At 39.1% G+C, this 20,496-nt stretch overlaps 2 protein-coding genes across 4 annotated transcripts in view; one reads left to right on the top strand and one right to left on the bottom strand.

Annotated features, from left to right (window-relative positions):
* LOC137239604 (keratin-associated protein 5-1-like) overlaps positions 1-20,496 on the bottom strand; it is a 172,325-nt gene that overhangs the window by 60,282 nt on the left and 91,547 nt on the right. The window lies entirely within an intron of this gene.
* dsf (dissatisfaction) overlaps positions 7,037-20,496 on the top strand; it is a 70,253-nt gene continuing 56,793 nt past the window's right edge. Inside the window, exons 1-4 of the mRNA XM_067769098.1 lie at positions 7,037-7,297; positions 7,588-7,876; positions 11,498-11,578; positions 14,065-14,226. Coding sequence (XP_067625199.1) covers positions 7,037-7,297; positions 7,588-7,876; positions 11,498-11,578; positions 14,065-14,226 — 793 coding nt within the window. The remainder of the gene's footprint in view (positions 7,298-7,587; positions 7,877-11,497; positions 11,579-14,064; positions 14,227-20,496) is intronic.

Below are 20,496 nucleotides of genomic sequence, written 5' to 3' on the forward strand. Positions count from 1 at the left end.
TAGGCATTGCAGAGAGTGGGTCATACTGTTTCTTTAGTTTGGGTTCTGAAGTGTTGTAACAAAAAAGGCAGCAAGATCTATGTATAGATGTCTGAGTGGGGACCGCAAGACGACCAGAATAAGTTACCGGAATCAACATGTCTTGGGAGCTAGCCCAGGACACCTCAACCTTTGCAAACATCCCTTGCACACGGCATACACAGGCAGAAGTGTACCCGTCTAAAATATATATTTTCCGGTAGATGCAGCGAATCCATTCCCGAAGCAAGAGAATATGGAAAATGCAACTGCACTGTTCTGAGGATCACAATTTTTGAGTGATAAGCAATACGAGGTTGTCACATGCGGAAAGTATTGTAGTTCTGCGACAATATACTGCGCAGTTAACTAAAAAAAATAAAAAAATAAAAGGCGCGATACCCTTCGAAGAGATTTTAGGCTGGCAGTTGAACCCAGGACCTTCGGTGTGGTAGGAGGAGCACGTTACCACCAAATCACGGCGGCCGCCGCAGTTCACTAGACCCTAAATAGTGGATATCCAAGGCAGGTATAAGATAGAAGAATAAATACTTCATCCCGCCGATGCATTCTTTTCGACTTTAAAATATATACTGCAACGAGTTTTGGAGGATTCCGATTATTTTGCATCTTCTGCTAACGTTCGAATCGCTGAACTGTGGAATAAATAACTCCAAACTCAAATATACATATATAAATCGATTACGTGAAAAGGATCAGCCTGGTTTCATTAGGCCACTTGTGGGCAGCGCGCTGCCACAACGTCCAAAAAATCTAACTGATTGTGATTCCTCAGCTTGCGATGCTTTTATACTCTCGGTTGCCTCGTTCGCCCATTTCTCCTAAGGTATAGAAGTTTCACTAATATGCCTTCTAGAACAGTTGTATCTCATGCTTGGTTATTAGCTATATACATGTATATCTGTTGTTCATGCTTTTCTTCTAGCCATATGCATGTGTATGTGTGAGTAACAACTTCTGCTCTTAGCTGCGGGCTAGATATATGTATGTGAAATAATACCTCTGCTTCAAGTTGCCTAGTACATAAGTGTAGCTGTTTGCTTTAATGTGTACATGTACATAAGTGTGGCTGCTTGCTGTTTTTGTTGTTGTGATTATTTACTAACAGCATAGAGGTTCTAATATTCGCCACAATATGTTATTCTAATATCTTTTATCAAACCCTCAGAAAGCCATAATTTTTCCGGTCTATGCACTGTTACCGTGGCCACCGTGGTGTGATGGTAGCGTGCTCCGCCTACCACACCGAATGTTCACACCCCGGGAAAAGCAACATCAAAATTTTAGAAATAAGGATTTTCAATTAGAAGAACATTTTCGAAATGGGTCCATCGCAATGTGCCAGTAAATGTTTCTTTCTTTTCAGTTTCTCTTAGAAAACATAATAATTGAAATTCAATTATTATAAGCCGGTGTTAAGCTCATGAATTCTTAAATATAAGTATAAACTGAACACACCATTAAACAAACATACATAAATATGTACAACTGAGCCCTAGTTTACAAAGCTTCTCATTCGCAACGAAGAAGAACTTTACAAAAAACAAATCTACATGGCACACAAATCAATATAGAGCAAAAATGTCTCAATTGTGTTCTTAGTGTAGAAATTAGAAAAACTGAATTAAGCGTGAAAACAAATACCAGCAGGATAGCCTATTGGTTAAAGGCTACTGCAGTTTCACCATGTGATTCACGGTTAGAATCTCGGCGAAACCTTTGATAACATTACAAAATTGCCTGATGATGATTACGTTGGCGGTTTTCGAAATGGGTCCATCGCAATATGCCAGTAAATGTTTCTTCCTTTTCAGTTTCTCTTAGAAAACATAATAATTGAAATTCAATTATTATAAGCCGGTGTTAAGCTCATGAATTATTATTAATTTTTTTTATTTATGAACTGTTACAGCTAAAAAAAAGTAAAATTGGAAACCTAGAAGGCGGTTATTACAACTTAAAAATTTTGCGAAAAGAAAAACCGTGAGAGTTGTGTTATTCCCAGAAGCATAAAGTGTTTAATTATCTTTAAAAAAAGTTACATGTCACTCTTATGCACACGTAATGTAATTTCCATATTGCACTTTATTATCTTTTCAAAAAAAGAAAAAGAAAAACAAGTAAGGAAGGTTAAGTTCGGGTGTAACCGAACATTACATACTCAGTTGAGAGCTATGGTGACAACATAAGGGAAAATAACCATGTAGGAAAATGAACCGAGGGAAACCCTGGAATGTGTTTGTATGACATGTGTATCAAATGAAAGGCATTAAAGAGTATTTTATGAGGGAGTGGGCCATAGTTCTATAGGTGGACGCCATTTAGGGATATAGCCATAAAGGTGGATCAGGGGTGACCCTAGAATGCGTTTGTATGATATGGGTATCAAATGAAAGGTATTAATGATTATTTTAAAAGGGCGTGGACCTAAGTTCTATAGATGGACGCCTTTTCGAGATATCGCCATAAAGATGGACCAGGGGTGACTCTAGAATGCGTTTGCACAATATGGGCATCAAACGAAAGGTGTTAATGAGTATTTTAAAAGGGAGTGGGCCTTAGTTCTATAGGTGGACGCCGTTTCGAGATATCGTCATAAAGGTGGACCAGGGGTGACTCTAGAGTGCGTTTGTACGATATGGGTATCAAATGAAAGGTGTTAATGAGTATTTTAAAAGGGAGTAATCCTTAGTTCCATAGGTGGACGCCGTTTCGAGATATCGCCATAAAGGTGGACCAGGGGTGACCCTAGAATTTGTTTGTACAATATGGGCATCAAACGAATGGTGTTAATGAGTATTTTAAAAGGGAGTGGGCCTTAGTTCTATAGGTGGTCGCCTTTTCGAAATATCGCCATAAATGTGGACCAGGGGTGACTCTAGAATGCGTTTGTACGATATGGATATCAAATTAAAGGTATTAATGAGTATTTTAAAAGGGAGTAATCCTTAGTTCCATAGGTGGACGCCGTTTCGAGATATCGCCATAAAGGTGGACCAGGGGTGACCCTAGAATTTGTTTGTACGATATGGGTATCAAAAGAAAGGTGTTAATGAGTATTTTAAAAGGGTGTGGGGCTTAGTTCTATAGGTGGACACCTTTTCGGAATATCGCCACAAAGGTGGACCAGGGGTGACTCTAGAATGTGTTTGTACGATATGGGTATCAAATTAAAGGTATTAATGAGGGTTTTAAAAGGGAGTGGTGGTTGTTGTATAGGTGGTCGCATTTTCGAGATATCGCCATAAAGGTGGACCAGGGGTGACCCTAGAATTTGTTTGTACAATATGGGCATCAAAAGAAAGGCGATAATGAGTATTTTAAAAGGGAGTATTCCTTAGTTCCATAGGTGGACGCCGTTTCGAGATATCGCCATAAAGGTGGAGCAGGGGTGACCCTAGAATTTGTTTGTACAATATGGGTATCAAAAGAAAGGTGTTAATGAGTATTTTAAAAGGGTGTGGGGCTTAGTTCTATAGGTGGACACCTTTTCGGAATATCGCCACAAAGGTGGACCAGGGGTGACTCTAGAATGTGTTTGTACGATATGGGTATCAAATTAAAGGTATTAATGAGGGTTTTAAAAGGGAGTGGTGGTTGTTGTATAGGTGGTCGCATTTTCGAGATATCGCCATAAAGGTGGACCAGGGGTGACCCTAGAATTTGTTTGTACAATATGGGCATCAAACGAATGGTGTTAATGAGTATTTTAAAAGGGTGTGGGGCTTAGTTCTATAGGTGGACGCCTTTTCGAGATATCGCCATAAAGGTGGACCAGGGGTGACTCTAGAATGAGTTTGTACGATTTGGGTATCAAATTAAAGGTATTAATGAGAGTTTTAAAAGGGAGTGGTGGTAGTTGTATATGTGAAGGCGTTTTCCAGATATCGACCAAAATGTGGACTAGGGTGACCCAGAACATTATCGGTTGGATACCGCTAATTTATTTATATATGTAATACCTGGCAAGATTTTAAGGGTGTTTTATTTCGCCCTGCAGAACTTTTTCATTTTCTTCTACTTAATATGGTAGGTGTCACAACCATTTTATAAAGTTTTTTCTAAAGTTATATTTCGCGTCAATAAAACAATCCAATTACCTTACCATGTTTCATCCCTTTTTTCGTATTTGGTATAGAATTATGGCATTTTTTTTTATTTTTCGCAATTTTCGATATCGAAAAAGTGGGCGTGGTCATAGTCGGATTTCGTTCATTTTTCATACCAAGGTAAAGTGGGTTCAGATAAGTACGTGAACTGAGTTTAGTAAAGATATATCGATTTTTGCTCAAGTTATCGTGTTAACGGCCATGCGGAAGGACAGACGGACGACTGTGTATAAAAACTGGGCGTGGCATCAACCGATTTCGCCCATTTTCACAGAAAACAGTTAGCGCCATAAAATCTATGTCCCTACCAAATTTCAAAAGGATTGGTTAATTTTTGTTTGATTTATGGCATTAAAAGTATCCTAGACAAATTAAATGAAAAAGGGCGGAGCCACGCCCATTTTTAAATTTTCTTTTATTTTTGTATTTTGTTGCACCATATCATTACTGGAGTTGAATCTTGGCATAATTTACTTATATACTGTAAAGATATTAAATTTTTTGTTAAAATTTTACTAAAAAAAAATTTTTTTTTTAAAAGTGGGCGTGGTCCTTCTCCGATTTTGCTAATTTTTATTAAGCGTACATGCAGTAATAAGAGTAACGTTCCTGCCAAATTTCATCATGATATCTTCAACGACTGCCAAATTACAGCTTGCAAAATTTTAAATTACCTTCTTTAAAAAGTGGGCGGTGCCACGCCCATTGTCCAAAATTTTACTAATTTTATATTTTGCGTCATAAGTTCAACTCATCTACCAAGTTTCGTCGCTTTATCGGTCTTTTGTAATGGATTATCGCACTTTTTCGGTTTTTCGAAATTTTCGATATCGAAAAAGTGGGCGTGGTTATAGTCCGATATCGTTCATTTTAAATAGCGATCTGAGATGAGTGCTCAGGAACCTACATACCAAATTTCATCAAGATACCTCAAAATTTACTCAAGTTATCGTGTTAACGGACGGACGGACGGACGGACGGACGGACGGACATGGCTCAATCAAATTTTTTTTCGATCCTGATTATTTTGATATATGGAAGTCTATATCTATCTCGATTCCTTTATATATGTACAACCAACCGTTATCCAATCAAACTTAATATACTCTGTGAGCTCTGCTCAACTGAGTATAACAAAAATATTCACACAATCACGTCCTACAACTGAAATGACTAGGAATCTTATTGCAACCACAAAAATCTCAAAAGAATAACAAAAACATTTTAAAATAAACTTTAAAATATTAAAATAATAATTGACATATGCAGTAACAAAAAAAATACCAACAACAAAAGGGACGAAGTTCATATAAAACAATTTAATGCAACAAGCAATTACAACAAAAACTACTTGCAAAAACAGTCAGTAGCAACCCTTGAATGATGAGCCAGAGGCGTTACAATTTCATTACATACATACATATTTATAACTGGTAAATAAAGGGTGTGAAAAGTGGCAGCACGCGCTACAATCAACAAAAGGGGACAATGAATTGTGCATACAGATTTACTTGTATTTACATATACATTAGGGTTATGATTTTTGGCACCTTTTTCTGAATTCCCAAGGTGCTGTGGTGGCATGCGATGAACTTTTGTCTACTTATTACATTATTGGTAAAATTTTTGTTAGATTGTGAAAAAACGTTACGCGCAAACTATTTTTTCTTTTACAAGGCGGTTGCATGGCAATACCCAGTACCTAGTATAACAATCTACCGAAAGAGCTCCTTGTCTACAATTTTTATACTAAAACGATGCGAATCAGCTTAAAGGCACAAATATGTTTTACTGCAATAACATAGAAAAACAGTTCTTAGTAAAAATATTCTGAAATAATAGATGTCTGCACCTAAAGTAGTGCCTTTTTACGAAAATTTCTTAAAAATTCTGTTTTTACAAAATTCTTAAAATACATTTATCACCATATTTTTTATATTTTTAGATTTAAAACATGTTCAAAAATAAACAGCCAAACGCATTAGTGAATCAGGAGCAGAAATATGGAAAAAAAATTTAAAATTAACTACAAAGCGCCGTCCCATGATACCTGAAGTCAAAAAAGATTTGGATGGGGTTATGTGTAAAATGCCTTTAAGAAGTTATATCGTAGGTAGATTTTTAGGCTTGTTCGATGAAGAAAATCGAGTAAGAAAAATAGCAAAAGAATTGTTGAAGCTCTGGCAGAAGCTCAATTTCCCTTCTCTCTCAAGACCACAGGTTTATACTAAGGTTGGCAAGTTAATAAAATCGTTTGAAGCTCATAGAAAGCGAAAGAGCGAAAAATTTGAGAAAAACTTGAAAACTCTTTTTGATATTACGAAAGTGACCGGAAATTGGCTGTGCAGGGAAGACAAAGAGCTTTATCAAAAGCAAATCGAATCATTCGGCCGAGTAGGTAACACAACTGAGAAAGAGGCTTCAAAGAAAACAATGCATCCATCTAAACGAATTAGGAAATCAGATAAGTCAACAAACCAAGTACTGTATTTTACAACCGGCCATGATAGTTCTGAAGAAGATATTAACAGTACCGATTGGAACGATGTGGAAGAGTGCGTCCCCATGAAACGGAAGTATGAACCAACAAAATCTGCAGCGAAGGTAGTATCAGAATTGCATGTGTCAACAAGAAAAGTGGCAACAGTTCTTCAAAAATTAGTTAAAGACGAAATAAAAGTTCCAAAACTGTCGCAATCGGGTATTTGGCGTCGAGTGATCAAGGATGCAGAAAATGTAAAAGTCCGGATTAAAGAGCTTCTCTCTGAAGAGGTATTTTTTCTGCACTTTGATGGAAAAAGAATACAAAATAAGGAATATCAGGCGGTTTGTGACATCGGTGTCACCCAGCATCAATTATCAATTCGTCGAAGACGTGTTGACAGAATATGAAACGGAAGTATGAACCACCAAAATCTGCAGCGAAGGTAGTATCAGAATTGCATGCGTCAACAAGAAAAGTGGCAACAGTTCTTCAAAAATTAGCTAAAGACGAAATAAAAGTTCCAAAACTGTCGCAATCGGGTATTTGGCGTCGAGTGATCAAGGATGCAGAAAATGTTAAAGTCCGGATTAAAGAGCTTCTCTCTGAAGAGGAATTTTTTCTGCATTTTGATGGAAAAAGAATACAAAATAAGGAATATCAGGCGGTTTGTGACATCGGTGTCAGCCAGCATCAATTATCAATTCGTCGAAGACGTGTTGACAGAATATGATAACATTCAAAATAACTATGTGGGTATAAAAGTTACATTATCAGTTAAAAACCCGGGATGGAGAGATGATTTCAAGGTTCTTTTCGACCTCTGTGAGGGGTATAATTACTACCAGAAGGAAAAAATGGCCTTTACTCAAATGGCGAAAGCTACCGTCCCTTCATAGTGCTAGGTGGAATTCACGAGCAATATTTGCATTGATTGCTTATTTTCTCATTCCCAAGTGGAGAGATCAGCTCAAATTTATCTGTGACTTTATAGCAAATGCATGGGCAAAGGCATGGTTTTCAAATCAGCATTATTCAGAGGAAATATACGACGAGTTACATGCTGCTGTCGCTAAACTGAAAGCTGCTAAGGCTTTGAAGTCTTTTACTACTCATTGGAAAGCGAAACCTTCTGTGCTCGATGTTCCTCGTTCAAATATAGTGGCTGAAAGAGCTGTAAAACTGATGGAAGAGATTCACAGCACTTGCAAAACGGATAAATATCTCAATTACAAGTTCATAAACAGTAATTTAGAAATTTAAAGTAACGAAAAGTTGAATATTGTAAACCATATGCAGTACAGAATAAATTATATGCAAATTTTCCTCCAACTGATACAAATTTCGATGTGCGCGTAACGTTTTTTTTAAATTTATTGAAATTATTGTTTAAATTATTGTGATTTTTATACAAAAGTTCATCGTTTGCCACTACAGCGTTTTAAATCTAAAAAAATCATAACCCTAATATACATACACAAGACCACATACTCGATCGCTGTAGTAGAGATTCACACAATAGGCAAAGATTACATAAACAATGGCAATATGTCAAACGTCTGGGCGTCCGCTGTTTGTATCATTACCTTAGACTTTGTATTCACCTATGATACATCCAATGATAAAATACAGTGTGTACCAAAAGTACCGGGTCCGTTGTTATAAATGTTGTATTTGATTTTTATGTTTTGTTTGACAACTGTCAATATTCTTATTAATTGAAACAATGTTACGATATATTTAAAACTTTTGTATGATAAATTAGAGAAACTTAGACAATGAGATTATCTTAACTTCTACAACTACCTTAAAAGGTTCTCATTCATTAATTGTTCCTAAGCCATCTAAGCGATTTTGGCCGTGAGTTTGCAGGTTATTCCTGCTTTACTATAACTGACTCCAATTGGGAGCATTAACGCACACCAACTGTTTGTCGCAACTCAGTGGATCTCTCCTTGTTTCTTTTGTTCCCAAGCAGTGGTGTCGATGTGGATTCACTATATTTTGGAGCGTCTGTACATGCTCCTGTAAAAAGACATATCCAATTAAGACTTTGGACTTTTGTTTGTTACCCTACGTTCATATCTGAGAAAAGATCATAGAGCTTAACATTTAACTAAGCATCGAAAGGATCATAAGTTTTCCGCAAAAATTTTCTCTCGACAACTCCACTGGCCATCCCATCTACTTTTGATACCGTCCCAGATGTTGAGCCATACACGAAGACAAGTAGGATTGTTGAACGAAGAGAACTTATAGAGCCTAATTTTTGTTCGCAAGCGAATACTATACTCTTCAGCTGCCTACTCACCCTAAGTGCCACTTTATGGATTTCTGAACGTGCGTTGTTTTCGCTGTTAATTCTGCCTCCCAAGACCCTCTTGCTTCGCTCGTTTGTCCAAACCAGAGAAAGCAGAACTTAAGACGCATTTGTTTAAGCCAATAATGTAAAGTTTATCAGCAAACCCCAGCAACTGTATGCCCTTTGAACTTATATTACCATTACTGTTGCTGTACGCTCGGGTATCACCTACTCTTAAACTTTGTTTACTTTCGATTGGATCTGATTCTGTGTTCAACTACAGCCTGTACTCCGCCGTTTCCAGGCATTTTATTATTTTCACGTAATATGGGATTAGAATCCGGCACGTTCTGGCATTAGCACTTCTTGCTTTTAACCCGAATACCTCGGAAACGTTTTCTTTTGACGTCTCGAATTTCGAGATTAGTTTATTTTTGTCACTTCCTAAGACAGGCATGACTAAGTCCCTTAATCCACTGGGATTAAGATTCGTCATATTGCATGATGTCTAGCAATAACTTCCCCCATATCATATTTTAAGAACTCTCTGTACCGCATCGTCAATATCATCCTTAAGTAACTGTCTGCTTTTACTGGCAGATTTGTATGATGTTAGTCTTATCAGTCAGCATATAAATTGCCTCACCCTCACGTTCTTTCTGCGTCTCTCTTTTCTTGCAAATAAAAGCATACCTAATCAGTTTTTGAGACAAGTCCCCATGGGACATGCCAAGCCCTTTAGCTCGGGACTCTTCCTGAACTTTTGGACTCATTAAGACAACAGACAGCAGTAAATTATTTGAGATAGATCAGCCTTTCAACCAAATAAGGAGCAACTATGCTGCTAAACTCAACTGCATTAATTTTTTCAGAAAGAAAATTTCCTACTTTTGCAAAATAATAGAGAAGGGTCCGTATCGAGTTATACGATCACATGTGGAAAAGTAATCTCACTCCAACTAGATATGAAACTGTCAAACTATACTTAAAAATGATACTATGGATTATGGATCTTTTTCAGAGCTACTGCCATTAAAAAATGTATTGTTCAAAATGTTATTTTTATAGTATATTTCAATAGCCGTGTTACTAATTTCCGAAGAAAAGTAGGAGATCAAAATGGTGCGCCCAACGTTGGACACATAGTGGAGTTACACTTATAAATAAATTAGTAGATATGAGCTGATTTGACGGATGATAAACAATATAAGAAAAGATTTTTCGACTGACAAGAGGGTGCATACAGAGTAATTCCAACTTTTACAAAATAATAAATTTGCTAAGCAAAGGAAACGGGAGTCAAACTGACCCAACTTCGATCTGTATATTGTAATAGTAATGTAACATATGTCTAGCATTCCTAGAGGAAAAAACCATTATTTTTCACGAAAAATCTGCAATCGAGTAATCAAGACACAAAAAAAGCTCACGTACGAGCTAAAAAGTGTGCGCCCAACGTTGGGCTTCGTTTCATTTTTCGATAGTTTAATAGATTTCATCAGCTTCGTCAGGAAACAATATAAGTCAGAACAGATGTTTGGAATAGCAAGATGGTAAGTCCAGAGTAATTCACCTGCAGCTTACCAGTTAAGCTGGTCTCAACTCAAAATTTGTAGCTTTGTCCATTGGATATCTGAAAAACCTTAATTTTGACAATAAGCCTTCGCTTGGCTCAACGCTGCTTACGGCTAGCCCCATACATAATTATGTACGTACGTCAACTCAAGAGAAGGTGTTAAAACTATGACCAACCCTCGAAATCCAATAACAAAATTAGCATAGATCAGCGCAATTGTCACTTTTTAACTCAACTTAGCTTTTATTGTTGTTGTGTGATATTCTTTTTTCTATTGTTTCGCATGCAATATTTTTGTTCGTTGTTGTTTTGACAAGTGCCGCTTGTTTACTAACGGATTTCTCAATTTAATATAAGGGCATGATGGTACGTGCTTCGGCCAATAAGTAAGATTTACTAGAAATTGCGGTACAAAATGCAGCGATAGATGAATGGACTGTAGGGGATAATATATATGTGAGACTCATGAAAGAAAGAAAGTGCAAAAAGTTAAATGGGCAATAGGGTTCGATTTTTGTAAGGAAAATCTCAATAGCTACAATGGGTAACTATATAATTGTGTACGTTTATTTATAGGTGAGTATGTGTGCGTATGACTCCGGTATGCGTCCAAGAGTCACGTTTGAAAATTCTAAATAAACAAATGTACGTAGTATAAAAGTCCCATGCTTTTGTTTATCTAACTTGCGAAGCCTCTCAGACGTAAAGCTCATAAAGCCATGCAACTTTGTGTGTACTTCAATCCAAAGGAAAGTAAGCAATTTACTTACACGCGTGTTTTTTATCTACTTTTAACTAAACAAGAGGTCAAAACACTGTGGTAACAACCTTTCGCCGTACGACCTGTATGGCTCATCTATAATGTCTTTTAAGCCCGATCTAAATAGTTTATTTATTATGCGATTAGTGCTTAGTCTTTCGTTTACATCTTTATTTTCGCAACGTGCTCTCGTTGTTATTTCTAATGCGGTTTTACTATTTTGTTTTAGGGGATCGCCTGCTGGACATTCCGTGTAAAGTGTGTGGCGACCGAAGTTCCGGCAAACATTATGGCATCTACAGTTGTGATGGTAAGTAAAACTAATATACGAATAGTGCCTCTCCCTCATTCTATTTCAATATTCCTCTTGAGATTAAGAGCACCTCTAGTTTAATTGCAAGCAACAAAGTAAGATTAGTTTATTGTGCGATGCTTTCTTTTGACAGAAACCGGCGACTACTTCCGTGGGTTAATTGCCTCACTCGACATTGCCACGTATGCCGATATAAGAACGACAATCGCTTAGAGCGATGCGAGTCACTCTGCCCCATACTCGACCTATGTATATAGGTACTCTAGCAGGTTAAACCCTTACTGATATATAAGAACCTTGATATCGCATATAAGAGCTGTAATTCAAGTGTTTCCACACGATACAAATCATGCTTTCAATGGTACTGCAACCAATCCAATTTACAGCAACATCTTTATGGTCTAATGCTTACGAAACTTGTAGTCTGATTGAGCTTCTGTGAAAGGATTCAGTTGATAATGTTTTGAGCTGTCGTGAAGATGAATGTACTAGATTGTAATAAACAGATAGAGTGCGAGCACTTAGAGTGATACGTGTTTTAGTTCTTAACAAACTAACTAACAAGTTCAGTCAAGACCAGTAAACATTAAATACCTATTATCGGTAAGTTTTCTGCAACAAGTCATCATAACGATGAACGAGTTCGGCTTGGAGTTTGAGCTCGACGAAAAAAAAAAATTACTTTTAGTTGAGCAAGTTCAGTCGGGTTATTGATGCTGTAGAAGAACTTTACCCTGCCTAGCCCATATGCCATTAAAAAATTGTTTGGAGCATTATATATAGATTACTTGGCTTCATTTAGCATGGTGTTAGACTCTACGTTGTTGGGACCTACGTTGGATGCGTGAGGCTCTAGTATCAACAGCGCGTGTAATATTTAGCTCGCCTGTTAACTTAATCAAAAATATGGAAAACAGCGTATCTCTTCTAACTCTATTCCTCTTTCCCTTCCTTCCTTTTTCCTATTTCTTTCCGTGGTCCTTTCCGAACTCCTTCGTCTCTTTCCGACTCCCCTTTACACCTTATATAAATTATCTTCACATAAAATACTGTTAAGGTGCTTTAAATTTTGTAGAAGTTCAGCATATTATGTGATCAGTTTCTGTGATTGCGAGTTTAAAGCTCCGCCTAATAGAGGATGCACAGTTTTAAAATCTTTAAGCAACAATTTACCCGCTAAAGCCCCTTGACAAGAGGGCAGAGTTATTCAATGAAATAAATCCTGGTTCTTTATAGGGTTTTCAGTTTGGTCATCGAACGCACCTGTGGTAGCTCTATGGAGCTATTAAGTTTATGAACGGTCTTTATGGACCGACCAGTTCAGCCGATAACAAAATGAAATGTATACTGCCTGCAAGCATGGCACGGCACTACCCAGGGTGTTTAGCTCTGATGTATAACGTGAGCCTACTATGAAAATTTCATAACGATTAGTTGAGAGGACTCGACGTCTGTAATGAACTTACTTACACTTTCATTTTATATGTCCTGTTAGACATGGCACTTGTTGTTTTGTCCAAAGTTAACGTGTGTCGTACGCACTGTCACTATCTCTAATCATTTTCTGGACGGCTCAAATTTTACAAAAGGATTCTGCCAAAATTTTTGAGACCGAGGTACAAAATCGCTTTTCATAGGAGAAACACCATCGTAGTCTCTTCTTAAATTTGTCCGAAGTGTTCTGTAGCCTTTGAGGAAGATCTATAAAATACCGTGACTCAGAGTTTTCTGCTTTTCTGCAACCTTATTAAATTAGTGTCAAGCGTTACATGACCAAGCTCACAACTGTTCCTCCTCCTTCCGCGAAAGAGCGTGACGTTAGCCATAACCCCTAACTCGTAGGCTCGACACGGCGGCCGACGTGGTGTGATGGAAGCGTGCTCCGCCTACCACACCGAAGATCCTGGGTTCACGCCCCGGTCAAATCAACACCAAAATTTTAGAAACAAAGTTTTTCAATTACAAGAAATTGTTCTAAGCGAGGTCGCCCCTCGGTAGTGTTTGGCAAGCACTACTAGTGTATTCCTGCTATGGAACTCCGTTCGGAGTCTGCATTAAACAAGTAGGTCCCACCGCGCCAATTTGTAGGAAAAACTAAAAGGAGCACGATGCAAATTCGAAGAGAAGCTCCGCCTAATTTCTAACTTTCTTAAGTTGGAAGCCTTAAGGTGGGGTCCCCAGAAACCTTTTTTCCGTCTGCTTTTAATAAATATGCATTTTCTTGTATCAATTGTAATAGGCGCAGTTTTGGGAGAGGACACTCGATTCGAGTGTCTTCTGATATTATAATGTGAATTCGCAACCAAGCTTAACTTAATCAAAAACTACCAAGCCAAGCCGATCTCATTGTTGTAGGTGAATAGCTTTCAGACACTGTCTATAGCTTTTCCGACCCAGCCTATATACACTATTATTTCTTTCTTTATCATTTATCTTTTCAAAAATCGCTTCTTTGGTTAATTTCTACTTTCTCTTGCCGTTAGGTTGCTCCGGTTTCTTCAAGCGCAGCATTCATCGCAATCGCATTTACACCTGCAAAGCAACTGGTGATCTAAAAGGTCGTTGTCCCGTCGACAAAACTCATCGCAATCAATGTCGTGCCTGCCGGCTGGCAAAATGCTTTCAATCGGCTATGAATAAGGATGGTGAGTACTAAAAGTTATAATGACTCTAATGGTATGATAATTAAAACAATAATATAAAACTGTTTTTTGGAATAAAGAACAAAACAAAAACCCACACAAACTCTAAGGATAAAGAAAACACAGATGAGCTTTGGGTTTAACGCATTTTAATATTTATTTTGTTAACTAAGTTGAAGTAATTATACGCCAAATTAGTAGAGTATTAAGTACTTAATCGTCTTTATTTTGATAAGGTTGAGTCTTTGTTTGGCAGCACGAGGATTTCTCTGCAATAAAATAATGAATTGATTATTGTGAGAGAACCTTTGGAGGCTATCGACAAGAGACATATGTACCTATGTATATACGGCACGTAACCCAAGAATCAGTATTAGCGTGATTTTACAACATATTTCAGAGTAGGGTTGCTAACTTTTTTTTGAAAATACTTATAATATTCCTCTCCCCAGAAATGAAGAACAAAAACCTCTGGGTTGTTGTTGTTGTAAGGAATCATTAAATTACTGTAAATGGCACAAGCTCTTGAAAACAGCTCTGCTCAATGTAGCAGCTTAATAGCAAACACTTATTTCAGTGGCAGTTCTATGGGCACTATGTTATCTGATAAGGAGACTTCCGTTAAAGATTGCCTCTTAGGACTTCAGGGACCTTTACCGACTTCGCCAAAATGTTAAGGTATTTTTTGAACCTTTATGAAAAAAATGTACGGCGCACGAACCTCCGAAAAGATTTTAGGTCGAGCTTCTCTTCCAATATATGCGGTGCTCCTTTTGAATATGCCGACTCAGAACGGCATCTGCAAGTCAGTTGAGTCTTCACTGAGAAGAGTTTCATGGCAGAAATACGCTGGGAGTGCTGCCAAATCACTGCCGAGGGGCGACCCCGCTTAGAAAAACTTTATTCTAAGTGGAGTAAACTTGTTTCTAAAAGTTTGATGTTGCTTTGCTCGGGGCGTGAACCCAGGAGATTCGGTGCGGTAAGCGGAGGACGCTACCACTACACCACCAGGGACCTTTATGAGGTCTAACAATAAGTGAGCTAGACTGAGAAGTAGGTAGCATGTCAGTCTGTCCTGTCAATGCGATGCCCAGCATTTCAGTATCACCCTTATATGGGTACCTGGACACAGGGACAATCAAGGCAACTGATGAGCTAGCCAGAAGGGATAAAACTGCCCACATCCTCCCGAAAATGATTTGGCAGGTATATCTATGATCTCTTTTAAATTCCTTGCTAAAAAGAAAACAATAAGCTGGGCAATTACGCTTCGTACATGCGAGTCATAAAGATTGGTTTGGCTTTCCCATGAAAAAGGTCGCACTAACACTCTTTTGGCCCTGCATAAGTTAGGGCTGGCAAGGGTTCGCTTCGTTCACTGTTTGATAGGTACTCATATCGCTGGAATGGGAATCTATTATTGCCGCAGCAAGATTTTCCGTATTAGGGAGGAGAAAAACGTGCAGCATCTTTTATTTCAATGCTCGACGGTAGAAGGCGGTTGGCTGTTCTCTGTCAACCGTGTTTCAATGATCTTGCGGAGGTATCCAAACTCGAAACAAGGGCTATAGTTAAATTTATTGACTCCACAAAATTGTTAGTAAGGGTTTCCTAATGTTAAGACATCACAATGAGCCCATTAGTGACCTAAGTGTCGGACTGACATCCAACTTCTTGGGTCAGTTCTTTTAGCCAAACTTAAATACTTTATGGGCGCTTAACAGTTTTAACGATTATGGCCGTTCAAAAAGGCACGCCAGTCGTTTCTTCGCTGTGCTAATTGACGCCAATTGGTAACACTAAGGGAACTTATGTCGATTTTCTACCTGATCCTTCTAGCGTAATGGAGGTCGTCTTCTTCCTCTACGGTTATAAGCTGGATCCGATTAGAATACCTTTTTTGGCCGGTATATTATTTTTAATTCGCATAGTATGAGCAAGCCAGCTTAGCCGCCGTAATTGGCAAATTTAAAAAAATTTTGATCATTTTCTGTCGGCCGAAAAAATACTGAAGAAGAGCTCTAGGAAGGTGAAAAGAAAAGGATGAGGAAAAAGAATAAGAACAGCACGGAACAGAAACAAGTCTATTAGAAGAAAAGGCTTGAAGGAGAATGAGAAATAGAAAAAATTAAAAGGAGATGAAAACAGGCGAAAACCTCAATCAAAACAACAAAAAAAAAAAAAAAACGATAAAAAAAAGAGTTGACTGCACAAAAAAGTGGTTGTTGGTGTTGTTGTAACCGTAAAACTAAATATGGGCAGTCTTTTGTCGAATATGAAAATGGGAGGCTCCAGTGCAGGAACAATTGTTTCTTACTTTAGGGATTCAGTGAACTATAGTCGCACGGTGGGGTATTTGATCAATCTAGCTGGCCAAAATTAAAACAGCAGTTATTTCTGATCAAAAAGTGGTTGTCTCACTTGATCGTTATGAGAGGAAATATTTGACAGTAAATTCACGGTGTTCCGCGCAGAATTATTATGGATCGGATGGACCCTGGGTCATTTTTTGGTATTACATGAGATAAGTCAATATGGGCATCAAATGAAAGGTATTTTAATGCGAATTTCTATTGACATTTTTAAGTAGGGTTACCACTTAGGGTTGCAACCTCACCTGTTTTATATTTCTTTGTATATCCACTATCATCTCGGAAACGGCTTAACAGATTTGAATCAAATTTGGTATATAGATACAGTATTACATTCTAAGACTTTTCACCTAGGTGTTGCCACTGAGGATGTTTTCACAAGGTTGCCACCTTATTTATGTTAAGAAAAATTACATTAGACATGCTAATATGGGTATCAAAGGAAAGGTATTTCACTCCCACTTTCCAAATGGGTAGCCGCTAAACATCCGTTCAGCGGTGAGCTAATGTGAGAAGGCCACAACCTGGCTAGGCCACTCTGACATAATCGGTTTAAGAGCTAGCCGGGAAGATCTCATCGGCAGCGTCTGTACACCTCTAGGTGCGGCTGCAAGCGGGCGTCTGTCTTGGAGCAAGCGGCTTGCTATATAAACGTGCAAGCAATATTTTCACCCCCGCTGAGCGGGTTGTGCGCTGGGCTTGGGACCCTCCACGTAAAACCATACTCCAATGAAATATACCGACAAGCCTCGGATAAATACACTCTCTATTGATGACGACCATGGCAAACGTTTGAAGGACAATGAATTGAGGGCATGCACCTGGAACGTCCGCTCCCTGTATGGGGTTGGTGCAGATGCCCGGCTGGTTGATGTCCTCATCAAAGCAAAATCTGACATCACCGCCATCCAAGAAATGCGTTGGACGCAGCAAGGAAGAAAGATCAAAAATTGTGACATCTATTGGAGTGGCCATACGAATAAGCGCCGTTTTGGCGTCGGATTCGTGGTGGGAGAGAGACTTTGTCGCCAAGTTCTGGCGTTCACGCCTGTGGACGAGTGTCTCGCCGCTATCCGAATAAAAGCAAAATTTTTTAATACATCATTTATCTGCGCCCCTGCGCCGATAGGGGAGAAAGACGATGAGGTACACTTTTTATGAACAATTAGAATGCACATACGAGCGCTGCCCCCGTCATGATATAAAAGTCGTGTTTGGCGACTTTAACGCCAGGGTGGGCAAAGAAGATGTTTTTGGCCCTACACAATGAAACTTCTCCTAACGGACTGAGGCTGATTGACTTTGCCGGTGCTCGAAACATGGTCATATATAGCACGAGGTTCATGCATAAAAAGATTAATCAAACTACATGGCTGTCTCCTGATCGAAATACTCGCAATCAGATCGATCACGTTGTGGTAGACGGACGTCATGTCTCCAGTGTTTTACATGTGCGCACAATCCGAGGACCTAACATCGACTCGGACCATTATCTCGTTGCAGCCAAAATACGCACCCGGCTCAGCGCGGCTAAAACCAAGGAACAAAAAACACAAGGAAAGCTAGACGTCGAAAAGCTTCAATCACAGCAGACTGCCAATGATTTCGCAACTCGACTCTCACACCTGCTCTCTGAGAGCACAACCCAGCCTGAAGGAATACAGGAGCAGTGGGAGCATATCTCCAAAACACTATCGCGAGTTGAAAAGGGAAGCGAGATATCTTTTCAGGAAGAAAAAAAGCAGAAGCAGAAAGGCGTGAGTGCGAGGAGCTTGAGCTGCTATCCACCAGGAATAACGCCCGAAAATTTTACCAAAAAATAAGGCGACAGACGGAAGCTTTTAAGACCGGGGCAAACTTATGTAGGTACGAAAACGGCGACCTTGTAACTGATGTCCAGAGAGTGCTTAGATTATGGAGGGAACACCTCTCTGCTCTCCTAAATGGAGGCAGCGATTCACCACGCAGATATGACGAACCCGATCCCGCAATCGATAATGATGGAATATATGTCACCCCGCCCGATTATGACGAAGTTAGAATAGCAATAACCAGATTGAAAAACAACAAGGCCCGGCGATTGGAATCTAAGTGTTCTTTGCCCAGTCCACAAGAAGTGGGATACTGCAAAATGCACCAACTATCGTGTAGTCAGCCTTCTTAATATCGCATATAAGGCCTTTCAAGTTTATTGTGCGAAAGATTGAAGCCCACCGTGTACCGGCTGATTGGACCTTATCAGTGCGGCGTCAGACCTGGTAAATCTGCCATCGACCAGATTTCCACAATACGCCAAATCTAGGAAAAAACCCGTGAAAAGAGAATCGACACACATCACCTCTTCGTCGATTTTAAAGCCGCCTTCGACAGCACGAAAAGGAGTTGCCTATATGCCGCTATGTCTGAATTTGTTTTCCCCGCAAAACTTATATGGCTGTGCAAAATGACGTTGAGCAACACCATCAGCTCAGTCAGAATTGGGAAGGACCTCTGCGAGCCATTCGAAAATAAACGAGGTTTCAGACAGGGTGACCCCCTATTGTGCGATTTCTTTAATTTGATGCTGGGGAAAATTATACCAGCTGCAGAACTTAACCGCACTGGAACAATATTCTATAAAAGCGTGCAATTATGTGGCATATGCTGATGACATTGATATCATCGGCCTAAACACCCGCGCTGTTACTTCTGCTTACTCCAAACTGGAAAAAGAAGCGGTAAAGATGGGTTTGATGTTGAATGAAGACAAAACAAAGTACCTGCAGTCATCGAGCAAAGAGTCAGCGCATACGCGCCTTGGCAACGACCCTACTGTTGGCAGCCATGATTTCGAAATAGTAAAAGACTTCGTTTATTTGGGAACCAGCATCAACACTAGCAACAACATCAGCACCGAAATCCAGCTAAGAATCAATCTTGCCAATAAATGCTACTTTGGACTAGGTAGGCAATTGAAAAGTAAAGTCCTCACTCGGCGAACGAAAATCATACGCTACAAGTCACTTATCGTACCCGTCCTGCTATATGGGGCAGAAGCATGGACCATGACAACAGCAGATGAAGCGGCTTTGGGAGTGTTCGAGAGAAAAGTTCTTCGAAAGATTTATGGACCTCTACGCGTTGGCGATGGCGAGTACCGAAGAAGATTTAATGATGAGCTGTACGAGCTATACGCATACATCCACATAATCCAGCGAATTAAAACGCAGCGGCTGCGCTGGCTAGGCCATGTTATGCGAATGAAAGATGATGCTCCGGCCAAGAAAGTGTTTCTATCGGAACCCGCCTATGGAACAAGAGGTAGAGGGCGGCCCCCACTCCGTTGGAAGGACCAGGTGGAAAACGATTTAAACTCCCTTGGTGTGACCAATTGGCGCCGGTTGGCGGAGCGAAGGAGCGACTGGCGCGCCTTGTTGGACGGCCATAACCGTTTAGACGATTAAGCGCCAATTAAGTAAGTAAGTAAGTAAGTTTCCAATAATACATTTTATCCCCTCACCTTATTGTAGATATGTATATCTGAGTATATACAAAACACAGTTATCGGACAATATAAAAATGTATCACGATAACTAAAAATCACTGGTTTTCACGAGAGTCTCTTGCAAAATTGATCACCACTCAAAAAATCGCTCACAGAGTATATTAACTTTGATGTGATAACGGTTGGTTGTACAGGTATAAAGGCATCGAGATAGATATAGACTTCCATATATCAAAATCATCAGGATCGAAGAAAAAATTCCATTGAGCCATGTCTGTCCGTCCGTCCGTCCGTTAACACGATAACTTGAGTAAATTTTGAGGTATCTTGATGAAATTTGTATGTAGGTTCCTGAGCACTCATCTCAGATCGCTATTTAAAATGAACGAAATCGGACTATAACCACGCCCACTTTTT

Source organism: Eurosta solidaginis, chromosome 2 (assembly GCF_040869045.1).
Source record: "Eurosta solidaginis isolate ZX-2024a chromosome 2, ASM4086904v1, whole genome shotgun sequence".
NCBI lineage: Eukaryota > Metazoa > Arthropoda > Insecta > Diptera > Tephritidae > Eurosta > Eurosta solidaginis.